General features: G+C 39.5%; 1 protein-coding gene across 1 annotated transcript in view; it reads right to left on the bottom strand.

The window, feature by feature from the left end:
- The window catches only part of LOC132552198 (nucleolar protein 4-like), a 131,206-nt gene extending 118,249 nt beyond the window's left edge, over window positions 1–12,957 (bottom strand). The window contains exon 1 of the mRNA XM_060216347.1: window positions 12,646–12,957. Coding sequence (XP_060072330.1) covers window positions 12,646–12,957 — 312 coding nt within the window. The remainder of the gene's footprint in view (window positions 1–12,645) is intronic.
- Between the last annotated feature and the right edge of the window lie 812 nt (window positions 12,958–13,769).

Raw genomic sequence — 13,769 nt, 5'->3', positions numbered from 1 at the left:
GGTTGGTGTTTGTTGGTTGGTGTTGGTTGTTTGGTTTGGTTGGTTGACAGGTGACTCCTCCCGTTACCGATTATCACCAAAACCTCAGTGTTCTGACGACGTGGTGAAGCTTCCTGGTACCGTGCACATGTTTTGCGGTTGGGGGATTTCTCAGAGAAATTTAATGCCAGTTACTAAATACCGTTTCGTTTTTTAATTTGTTAAAGTTAAACAAGTTATCTAAATTTCTGAGATAAAAATAGTGAAATCGTGAGTTTACCTGTATTTACCTGTCTTTTTACCTGTTGTTACCTGTGCCATCAAGCCTATGTTCGAAGCTGATATCACATAGATTTAAAGAATTCAATTTCATTAAAACTTCTTATCAATTCAAACTTCTAATCAATTCAAATTTTACTTTTTTTGAAAATCCATGTCACTTTATTGAACATAACGACAAAACACAGAGAAAAACTCTTAAAACTTACCGTGAATATTTTGTTGTTTTATTTTGACCCAAATTTAATTCAAATTTTGATATAACACATTGATATGACATTGAAAATATCGACAAAATGAAGAGATTGGGTTTTGATATGTCTAAAATCTTTGATTTAATAATAAAACTAATATGATATAAATTGACATGTAGTGTCTTTATAAAAAAACTGATTAATTATATACATAATTTTATGCCTAATTTGCCACGTAATGATTTTAAAAGTATTCACATCCTTGTGTTTAATTTTGATAATGTTTCATTACGTAAGCTTCGCTCTTATACAAGACAGTGACACAGTGAAGCCCCGGCGGTGATGATTATTCAATCTGTTCTCTGTATGTAAATTGACGTGAAAAGTTTATCAAAATATATCGGAACTATCCATCGTACTGGAAACTTGTAAAAATATTCTGATAGTACATTATTTACACTTTCTTACCGACTATGTAAATATTTACAGTTAAGTTAACATGTATCATCACGTTCAACATTTCAAGGTAAATTTGTTTTGTGTGTCAACCAATGTATACTATGCATTGTGTATCAACCACTGTCATCTTTTATAAATACATATTTCCTGTCCAGGACACTTTTTGCCTATTTACCGACACCCGTGTGAGAGTCTTGTTTAGCAAGTAGACCGGTGGCCAGAGGAGAGAGATGAGGGTGGGAGAGGGGGAAGGGGGACCTTAATTGGTTTTGTATCATAAAACATATACATTAATTGACTCGTGTGTTGAGAATCCGGAGAGCCGTAATAGTGGACATTCCGACTGAGCATGTTCCTCTAGGGATGTATGTGTACTTCCGACTGAGGCAATTCCTTTAGGTACGTATGTATTTCTGATCGAGGCTGTTCTCGTAAGGGTGTATATAGTTCATCTGGTACTGTTCCTGCAAGGACGTATGTGGTTCCGACTGAGACTGTTCCCGTAGGGACGTATGTAGTTCAACCTAAGACTGTTCCCGTAGGGACGTATGTAGTTCCACCTAAGACTGTTCCCGTAGGGACGTATGTAGTTCCACCTAAGACTGTTCCCGTAGGGACGTATGTAGTTCCACCTAAGACTGTTTCTGCATGTACGTATGTAGTTATACCTAAGACTATTCCGTAGGGACGTATGCAGTTCCACCTGATGCTGTTTCTGCAAAGGACGTATGTGGTTCCACCTAAGACTGTTCCCATAGGGACGTATGCAGTTCCACCTGATGCTGTTTCTGCAAAGGACGTATGTGGTTCCACCTAAGACTGTTCCCATAGGGATGTAGTTCCATCTGAGACTACATTTTCGACCGAGGCTGTTCCCATTTGCATGTATGTAGTTGTGACTAAGACTGCTCCCTTAGTGACCTAAGTAAGCCTGAACGAGATTGTTCCCTTACAGATGAAATTAAGGCCCGATATGTTGCTATAGGGACGTACGAAGACCGCAAAGGCGTTTTTCTGTCCGAGAGTGTTCCCGCAGTGACGTACAATTGTAGTTCTAACCGACACTGTCCCCGCAGGGAAGTACAGTTGTAGTTCTAACCGAGGCTGTTCCCGCAGGGACGTATAGTTGTAGTTTTAACCGACATTGTCCCCACAGGGACGTGCAGTTGTAGTTCTAAACGACAGTGTTCCCGCAAGGACGTAAAGCTGTAGTTCTAACCGAGCCTGTTACCGCAGGGACGTATAGTTGTAGTTTTAACCGACATTATCCCCACAGGGACGTGCAGTTGTAGTTCTAACCGAGGCTGTTCCCGCAGGGACGTATAGTTGTAGTTTTAACCGACATTATCCCCACAGGGACGTGCAGTTGTAGTTCTAAACGACAGTGTTCCCGCAAGGACGTAAAGCTGTAGTTCTAACCGAGCCTGTTACCGCAGGGACGTATAGTTGTAGTTTTAACCGACATTATCCCCACAGGGACATGCAGTTGTAGTTCTAACCGAGGCTGTTCCCGCAGGGACGTATAGTTGTAGTTTTAACCGACATTATCCCCACAGGGACGTGCAGTTGTAGTTCTAAACGACAGTGTTCCCGCAAGGACGTAAAGCTGTAGTTCTAACCGAGCCTGTTACCGCAGGGACGTATAGTTGTAGTTTTAACCGACATTGTCCCCACAGGGACGTGCAGTTGTAGTTCTAACCGAGCCTGTTCCCACAAGGACGTATAGTTGTAGTTTTAACCGACATTGTCCCCACAGGGACGTGCAGTTGTAGTTCTAAACGACAGTGTTCCCGCAAAGATGCAAAATTGTAGTCCTGACCGAGACTGTTCCCAAAGATGAAAAATCTCCATGTCGGTTGCAGTACACTAAAACCGAGATAACCGTGATCTAAATAATCGGCCGAGATCCCTGTCCTCATTATATTCTAATCAATATGTTCTTACAAATTAGCGCGCCGAACATATACCCACATTGTGTATGTATTATTGTACATGTTTAAGTACAGAATTACGGATTATCAATGAATACGACGCTACTATGAATTTGCCTTTTCGGTCGCAGTAAGACTGGACAATGCTTGACCGGGGTGTGACCATCCTGTTGTACATACATGGCGGGATGTATAGACCTTTGCATGCTTTAATTATGGTCGGGTTTTGATTACAAGACTAATTGGAAAGTCATAATGCACATCACAGCTAGAGAAGGGTGCTGTCCCATTTGTGTTGTCCAGAAGTCCGTAATTAAACACGTCATTATGGTAAAGCGCTGACCAACCCCACCTATCACAGGTAGAATGACGACAGGATGTGTTACCTGCCAACAGTTACCTGCCCGACAGGTAGATATTGAAAACCTACAGTTACCAAGACAACGGTAATATACTGATAATGCCTGTCGCAGATTTATGGGTAATATTATAACATTACACTGAAGCGCATTCGTCATTATTCCAGCTGGTTGTGGTTAACTGACAAACCGTGATAATTACACTGTTTCGGAAAAGATATCCGTCGTTATCTTATACAACATTCTACATCACCATCTCCATCACTCGAATTATCTTCTACATCGCCATCCTCATCACTCGAATTATCTTCTACATCGCCATCCTCATCACTCGAATTATCTTCTACATCGTCATCCTCAGCACTCGAATTATCTTCTACATCACCATTTCCATCACAAGAAGTGTCTTCTACATCACCATCTCCATCACTCGAATTATCTCCTACGTCACCATCTCCATCACAGGAAGTGTCTTCTACATCACCATCTCCATCACTCAAATTATCTTCTACATCGCCATCCTCATCACTCGAATTATCTTCTACATCACTATCTTCATCACTCGAATTATCTTCTACATCGCCATCTCCATCACTCAAATTATCTTCTACATCGCTATCCTCATCACTCGAATTATCTTCTACATCACTATCTTCATCACTCGAATTATCTTCTACATCGCCATCTCCATCACTCAAATTATCTTCTACATCGCCATCCTCATCACTCGAATTATCTTCTACATCGCCATCTCCATCACTCAAATTATCTTCTACATCGCCATCCTCATCACTCGAATTATCTTCTACATCGCCATCTCCATCACTCAAATTATCTTCTACATCGCCATCCTCATCACTCGAATTATCTTCTACATCGCCATCCTCATCACTCGAATTATCTTCTACATCGCCATCCTCATCACTCGAATTATTTTCTATATCACCATTTCCATCACAAGAAGTATCTTCTACATCACCATCTCCATCACTCGAATTATCTTCTACATCGCCATCTCCATCACTCAAATTATCTTCTACATCGCCATCCTCATCACTCGAATTATCTTCTACATCGCCATCCTCATCACTAGAATTATCTTCTACATCGCCATCCTCATCACTCGAATTATCTTCTACATCGCCATCCTCATCACTCGAATTATCTTCTACATCACCATTTCCATCACAAGAAGTATCTTCTACATCACCATCTCCATCACTCGAATTATCTTCTACATCACCATCTCCATCACTCAAATTATCTTCTACATCGCCATCCTTATCACTCGAATTATCTTGTACATCACTATCTTCATCACTCGATGTTTTATCTAATATACACTAATTCTACATCACCATCTCCATCACTCGAATTATCTTCTACATCACTATCTTCATCACTCGATGTTTTATCTAATATACACTAATTCTACATCACCATCTTCATCACTCTAATTATCTTTACATCATCATCCTCATCACTAGAATTATCTTCTACATCACCATCCTCATCACTCGGAGTTTTACCTTATATTCATTAAATTCTACATCACCACCTTCATCATATTTCCATCACAATATTCATCATCATCATCTTTATCATCTTCACCATCCGATGTTTTATTTTATTAAAGTGTATATAAGATTGTACAAAAACACATGAGTACGTGACTTGCACCTTAAATATAAATTTAGAAAAAGATACAGTAGAGAAAATTACAGATCAAACCAAGACTCGTCAGTAATACTTTCATTTGCGTAACTTAGTGGGCATATTACTTAAACTGATACTACATCATCTTCATCAATAGTTGTATAGATGTTCTAATCATATGTGATCATATCTAATCATATGTGTTCTAATCATATGTAAAGACATGTGTTATAATCATATAATAGACACGTGTCTTGTAATTATATGTACAGACACGTGTTTTAGGTATATGTATAGACACGTGTTATAGGTATATGTATAGACACGTGTTATAGGTATATGTATAAAGACATGTGTTATAGGTGTATGTACAGACATGTGTTATAGGTATATGTATAGACACGTGTTATAGGTATATACATAGACATGTGTTATAGGTATATGTATAGACATGTGTTATAGGTGTATGTACAGACATGTGTTATAGGTGTATGTACAGACATGTGTTATAGGTATATGTATAGACACGTGTTATAGGTATATGTATAAAGACATGTGTTATAGGTGTATGTACAGACATGTGTTATAGGTATATGTTTAGACACGTGTTATAGGTATATGTACAGACATGTGTTATAGGTATATACATAGACATGTGTTATAGGTATATGTTTAGACACGTGTTATAGGTATATGTATAGACACGTGTTATAGGTATATACATAGACATGTGTTATAGGTATATGTATAGACACGTGTTATAGGTATATGTATAAAGACATGTGTTATAGGTATATGTACAGACATGTGTTATAGGTATATACATAGACATGTGTTATAGGTATATGTTTAGACACGTGTTATAGGTATATGTATAAAGACATGTGTTATAGGTATATGTATAGACACGTGTTATAGGTATATACATAGACATGTGTTATAAATATATGTATAGACATGTGTTATAGGTGTACGTACAGACATGTGTTATAGGTGTATGTACAGACATGTGTTATAGGTATATGTATAGACATGTGTTATAGGTGTATGTACAGACATGTGTTATAGGTATATGTATAGACACGTGTTATAGGTATATACATAGACATGTGTTATATGTATAGACACGTGTTATAGGTATATACATAGACATGTGTTATAGGTATATGTTTAGACACGTGTTACAGGTATATGTATAGACATGTGTTATAGGTATATGTATAGACATGTGTTATAGGTGTATGTACAGACATGTGTTATAGGTATATACATAGACATGTGTTATATGTATAGACACGTGTTATAGGTATATGTATAGACATGTGTTATAGGTATATGTATAGACACGTGTTATAGGTATATACATAGACATGTGTTATAGGTATATGTATAGACATGTGTTATAGGTGTATGTACAGACATGTGTTATAGGTGTATGTACAGACATGTGTTATAGGTATATGCATAAAGACATGTGTTATAGGTATATGTATAAAGACATGTGTTATAGGTATATGTATAGACACGTGTTATAGGTATATGTATAAAGACATGTGTTATAGGTGTATGTACAGACATGTGTTATAGGTATATGTATAAAGACATGTGTTATAGGTATATATATAGACACGTGTTATAGGTGTATGTATAGACACGTGTTATAGGTATATACATAGACATGTGTTATAGGTATATGTATAGACACGTGTTATAGGTATATGTATAGACACGTGTTAAAGGTGTATGTATAGACATGTGTTATAGGTGTATGTATAAAGACATGTGTTATAGGTATATGTATAGACACGTGTTATAGGTATATGTATAGACACGTGTTAAAGGTATATGTATAAAGACATGTGTCTTGTAGTTTAATGTATAGACATGTGTGTTATAGTTATGTTATTTATATATTTGAAAATCCATTTCATGTTTCGCATGTGCAGTTACTGGTGCACGTGGGACATGCAGACAGCGGTGACACGATCTTTGTTCGCCTAATCTTCGATCAGACAGGACCTGTATGTTATAGGTATATGAATTTACGCGTGTCTTTTTGTAATTTCCTTTGATGGCAATTCAATCCGTTCAAAAATACGAAAATATCGATAAACAGCTTGTTTATGATACCTATTGAGGAGGAGGTTTTCCAGCCATGTTTTCTCATGTCGGTATCAGGATTATATTACATTTGTCGCATAGGATCACATAGATATTCCGGTAGAGTAATACACGTGTATATGAGTGAATATGTAATATCCCCTGTATTTAGGTACTTCAACATACGTATCTATACCAAAATATTAAGTACACGTGAAATGTAGGTACTTGTAATGTAGGAACATGCACTAACTTATTAGAGGTCACAATGGGTTTCATACTTGTAGGTACATGTGTTGTAGGTATGTGTGATGTAGGTATGTGTATTGCAGGTATGTGTATTGTAGGTATGTGTGATGTAGGTATGTGTATTGTAGGTATGTGTGATGTAGGTATGTGTGATGTAGGTATGTGTGATGTAGGTATGTGTGTTGTAGGTATGTGTGTGTGGTGTGTGTGAGGTATGTGTGATGTGTGATGTAGTATGTGTATGTGTGATGTGTGTGTGTATGTGTGATGTAGGTATGTGTGATGTAGGTATGTGTTTTGTAGGTATGTGTGATGTAGGTGTGTGTGATGTAGGTATGTGTGATGTAGGTACGTGTGATGTAGGTATGTGTGATGTAGGTGTGTGTGATGTGTGTGTGTGATGTAGGTATGTGTGATGTAGGTATGTGTGACGTAGGTATGTGTGATGTAGGTATGTGTGATGTAGGTATGTGTGTTGTAGGTATGTGTGATGTAGGTACGTGTGATGTAGGTATGTGTGATGTAGGTATGTGTGATGTAGGTATGTGTGATGTAGGTATGTGTGATGTAGGTATGTGTGATGTAGGTACGTGTGATGTAGGTATGTGTGATGTAGGTATGTGTGATGTAGGTATGTGTATTGTAGGTATGTGTGATGTAGGTATGTGTGATGTAGGTATGTGTGATGTAGGTACGTGTGATGTAGGTATGTGTGATGTAGGTATGTGTGATGTAGGTATGTGTGATGTAGGTATGTGTGATGTAGGTGTGTGTGATGTAGGTATGTGTGATGTAGGTATGTGTGATGTAGGTATGTGTGATGTAGGTATGTGTGATGTAGGTACGTGTGATGTAGGTACGTGTGATGTAGGTGTGTGTGATGTAGGCATGTGTGATGTAGGTACGTGTGATGTAGGTGTGTGTGATGTAGGTATGTGTGATGTAGGTGTGTGTGATGTAGGCATGTGTGATGTAGGTATGTGTGATGTAGGTATGTGTGATGTAGGCATGTGTGATGAAGGTATGTGTATTGAAGGTATGTGTGATGTAGGTATGTGTGATGTAGGTATGTGTGATGTAGGTATGTGTGATGTAGGTATGTGTATTGTAGGTATGTGTGATGTAGGTATGTGTGATGTAGGTATGTGTGTTGTAGGTATGTGTGATGTAGGTATGTGTGATGTAGGTATGTGTGATGTAGGTGTGATATGTGTGAGGTATGTGTGATGTAGTGTGTGTGATGTATGTGTGATGTAGGTATGTGGTATGTGTGATGTAGGTATGTGTGATGTAGGTATGTGTATTGTAGGTATGTGTGATGTAGGTATGTGTGATGTAGGTATGTGTGTTGTAGGTATGTGTGATGTAGGTATGTGTATTGTAGGTATGTGTGATGTAGGTATGTGTGATGTAGGTGTGTGTGATGTAGGTATGTGTGATGTAGGTATGTGTGATGTAGGTGTGTGTGATGTAGGTATGTGTGATGTAGGTATGTGTGATGTAGGTATGTGTGATGTAGGTGTGTGTGATGTAGGTATGTGTGATGTAGATATGTGTGATGTAGGTATGTGTGTTGTAGGTATGTGTTTTTAGGTACGTGTGATGTAGGTATGTGAGATGTAGGTATGTGTGATGTAGGTATGTGTGATGTAGGCATGTGTCATGTAGGTATGTGTGTCCTTTATCATTATGACCTTCATGTGTGGTAATGTTAAACACATTTCAAAGTTTAATTAGGTACACGATGTACGTGATAGACGGGTACTGTGCTGTGATCGTGTTCACAGTTAAGGCGAAGATGACTGCACAAGTTGTTTTCCAAATCACCTTGTGGATAAACTGACTGTCATTTGGACAAAACAATCGCAGTTTGTAGCAATACGTACTTATTAATGTGGAAAGGAAAGCTGGAAACAGACTGTGTTATTGTTAGTGTCGTATGCTGAACACAGTGGGTTGCTAATAGGTGCGTAGGAAAGGCGGGCCGCCGAGAGACGGAGCGACAAAACATGAAATTAGCGGGGGCACGCGCCAGCATTGCACCTGCGTACAATTAGCGCCTGGTCTTGCGAGTGGCATTGCCGTGGTGAAACGTTACGGCACAAAGACCAAGTGTCCGAACAGAACTGACCGATGGTCATCGACACGTTATAATGAGCGACAGTCATTCGCATAAAGTCATCAAAAACGACCCCTGTAATTGTGAGTTATGTTTGTTTTGACCAGTGGTGCTCTGTCTAGTTACGCTTAAGATGAAATACACAACACATGATACACAATATCGTAAAATGTCCAGACCCTATAACATTCTGATTTTTCGTTATCAAAATAAACACAAAATATCATCTAATATCACACGAACTAAACGTTGTATTTGATATGAAGCAACAGCCAATATAACGAAGTCCATATCAGGACAATCACAGTCTTAGTTTCAGGAAAATATATCAGAATAGATACAAGACACCACGGTTTCCGTCTTACCAGACACTATTCACATAAGCTGTATGAATTTCTATTATGGAAATAGTGGTGTGAAAATGATAATTCAAATACCATGTAATTTCAAAAATAATCTTTGATAGACCATTTTTGTAGAAATGTTCTTGTGATTGGTTCCGTAAAACGAATTGAAGTATTCTATGAGTACTGAACTTAAACTATTCACCACTAAGGCGAGTTTTCAGTATTTCAGTCAACAACCACTGAAATTCTAAGATACTGAGAGTATATCATTTTCAGGCAATACCGAGCTTGTGCGATTACCCGACCTATACATGTATTACCGAGCTCGTCAACTACCTGTGTGGTAACCCAACCTACACGTGTATTACCAAGCTTGGCAACTATCTGTGTGATTACCCAACCTACACGTTTATTATCGAGCTCGTCAACTACCTGTGTGGTAACCCAACCTACACGTTTATTACCGAGCTCGTCAACAATACACGTGTATTACTGAGTCCTGTCACTACCTGTGCAGTAACCCGACATACACGTGTATTACTTAGCTCCGTCACTACCTGTGCAGTAACCCGACACACACGTGTATTACTGAGCCTCGTCACTACCTGTGCAGTAACCCGACACACACATGTATTACTGAGCTCTGTCACTACCTGTGCAGTAACCCGACACACACGTGTACACTGAGCTCCGTCACTACCTGTGCAGTAACCCGACATACACGTGTATTACTGAGCTCCGTCACTAACTGTGCAGTAACCCGACATACACATGTATTACTAAGCTCTGTCGCTGCCTGTGCAGTAACCCGACACACACGTGTATTACTGAGCTTATCACTAAATGTGCAGTAACCCGACATACACATGTATTACTGAGCTCCGTCACTGCCTGAGCAGTAACCCGTCATACACGTGTATTACTTAGCTCCATCACTAAATGTGCAGTAACCCGCCACTGTATTACTGAGCTCCGTCACTACCTGTGCAGTAACCCGCCATACACGTGTATTACTGAGCTCTATCACTACCTGTGCAGTAATCCGAACACACGTGTACACTGAGCTCCGTCACTACCTGTGCAGTAACCCGACATACGCGTGTATTACGGAGTTACTACACTACCTGTGCAGTAACACGCCCTTTACGCGCTTTATATCGAGCTCCGTAAGTAATTTCAGGGTAACTCCTGTACGCCTGTATCTCCGATGTGGCGGCTATATGTCGTATAACTCGCTTGATTCCTTCCTTACCCACGAAAATAACTTGTGTCACTTTTTTGGACGAGAGGGAGGGGTTTAATGAAAAATTATCATCAAACAAAACACTGAAATGAGTGTTAGTAAACAAACAAACATTTTTTATTTGTAGAGATATTTGACAAAATGTCAGTGTACGGAAAGTTGATTAAAATATTTTATTTATCCAAAATTCAGGTTCTGTGTTTAAATTTTACTGAATTTACATCAATAGGTAACAACAATAATTTATTTCTACCGAAGTGTTAGACTATGTAAAAAATAAAGAAAAAAACTTAAAATATTTTGGAAATTTTAGTTCAGCATAATGGTCAATCTTTGTCTCGTATTGTCCCATCCTATATTTGTTACTAGTATTTTCTAAAGGCCATGTCGAACTTAAGAAGTCGGATTGTGTGACAACATAAGTAATCCAATAACCATTTTTGCATGTGCATTGAATAAGACCGACAGAGACCGGTATTGGTGTCCCATGGATGTTCCGTGTACCGGCATATCTCTAGTCGGTAATTAGCACGACGGCAAGCGAGGACGGTGGCTGTCAAATAAGCCCCGAGTCAGGAGAACCCTTGCTGGCCACGGTCCCCTCCTAATCAATACCGCGGCTAGGGGTTACACGCGAGCTACCATCCCGATGTCAAATCCTTGTGACGGATAATGCATTTAGACTTTCTTAGCGTGAACTTAATTTCGATTCATGGATTCTTCTCTCCCGAGAATTCTATGCACTACCAATATAGTGTAGGACAGCTACGTGCCGGACTCATCAAATTGCCTTAAAGACGGAAAGTCCGTAAAATTAATTTTGAAAATAATGAAAGAGAAAAGATGTAATAATGATAGAGAATTAAGGAAAGTAGGTTTAGTAATTTAGTTTTGAGACAAAGTATTACACACGCATTCCCGAGTAACAAACTTACATGGAAAGAATGAAAGTACACAAAAGCCTTAATGTCGGATTTCCATGGTAATCCGTGTGTTTTCTTTGATCGTTCTATAATATTAATCTGGACTCAGGTCGTGTCCTGAGGACATATTGACCGGACGGTTGGAAAGCCAACCCAATATTCCGCTCGGATATGCCGAGGGCCGCTGAGGCGGTAAACTAAGTTTGGTTGGTATTCAATCAGCTGGAGACTTGGCGAGGATTTGGGAATTGATTTCATCCCGTCTTTATCCTCTGTCCGTGCCCCGGTCGTTTGCTCCACCGGACGGACTGCTTTGGCCCGCCGGATCATCATTGAACCTTCATTACCCTGAGCAGGCCGATTGTCCGATAACGGCCAGAGGTATGGCGGAGCATGATAAGAATAAGGCAAAAGAGATATATCGGGCGCGACTTGGCTCCGACAGGGCCTGTGTACAAAATACCATGTCAAGTGTCACTCTCCGATCGATTGCCAGACGCTGTGAAGTTTTGCCTGTATTTTAGCATGGTGTGTATAGACTACTCAGATAACGTGTTCCCCTGCTCGTCTCTCATCTTACACTATTGATAACATTACTTTAATACGGCTAATTATTTTTGTCTGACCTCATATCCTCTAGACACTTTAACGCTAGAACGCACACTCCTGGGATATCACTATATATCCTGTCCCCTAAAAATCGAATGCTGCACTGATTGACACGCCGCTCAAGTTTTAAATCAAAAGTTAGGAACGCTATCTATAATATATATTAGTAAAATATTGAAAGAAGAAAAAAAAACTTACCACCTGTTTCGTTGGTACGTAAAGGAAAGTCTCTTTAAGTCCATGGATTGTGTCGATTCCATCAAATGGTCCCAAACGGAATCCTTTAGCTTTGACCCAAAACCTGAACTTGGAGTTTTCTGCAGAAGATGGTTCCTCGCCTGTCAATATTCTTACTATCCTATTATACTTTTTCTCTGTGACAGTTTTCGTTTTACCACTGTCTCCGTAATTCTGAAGGGCCCAGGACTGAAATGTCTGAAACATTTCACTTCTGTTGATCGTATGATTAGCAGGAGACACGCCATCCCCCTCTACAGAAGCAGACGACATTACAAAGACGTCAACAGGCCGGTCACCGTTGAACAAATGATGCGCCGGGAAGAATTCCAATTTAGGTATATATATTATAACGGCGGATAGCGGTGTAGCGCACCCTACAGGACTGGGCGGCGATGGTACAGCGACACTTGGCATACAGTCTACAGCGGCCTGGACTAGGCTCTGTGGCGAACGTAAATTGTCACAAACAGCGGTGAACCGGCTCACGCACGAGGAAGGACGAACTCGCACGAGATTTTCTCTAATTAGGACTGTTTATGTACGAGGACAAAGGTAATGGACACAAATGACCAATGACAATACTGGAAAGCATCTGTCCCGTTTAGGAATTAATATGTCGTGATAATACCAGTTCTTCACAGTAAATATTCGAGAAATAATTCGAATGGGAGAGGGCGGGACATTGTACTGCTACATTGGCAGGACTGTTTTAACATGATTAAGGTTCCAAAACAGACATGTTGTTTGTGAGCGCTACAGACAAATACAATTAATGCTTCGAACAATGCCTCGGTAGAAGGTTCTTTAGCATTTTACGGTAAATTAAATCCTCGTATCTAATTCCGTCTCAGCACACCCTGCATCCTGTAAACCAGTATTGTTGTTTCTGGGACCAGGATACCTACTAAATGCAAGCGTCGGAATGAAAGAGACCATAATGCAATTTAACGGGAAATCTGGTATAATGGGCCTGGGACGAGGCCCGAAGTACTAAGGATTCCTGGAACACTAGATCACACCAAACAAGTTGTCACCAACGTAAAACACATTAATGATCACGTGAAGCCTGAAGCACGACAAAT

The sequence above is a fragment of the Ylistrum balloti genome, unplaced genomic scaffold (assembly GCF_031769215.1).
Source record: "Ylistrum balloti isolate Yb309-2 unplaced genomic scaffold, AGI_CSIRO_Ybal_v1 Utg370240, whole genome shotgun sequence".
NCBI lineage: Eukaryota > Metazoa > Mollusca > Bivalvia > Pectinida > Pectinidae > Ylistrum > Ylistrum balloti.
The sequence above is the reverse complement of the archived record's forward strand: the minus strand, read 5'-3'. Positions and strand labels throughout refer to the sequence as shown.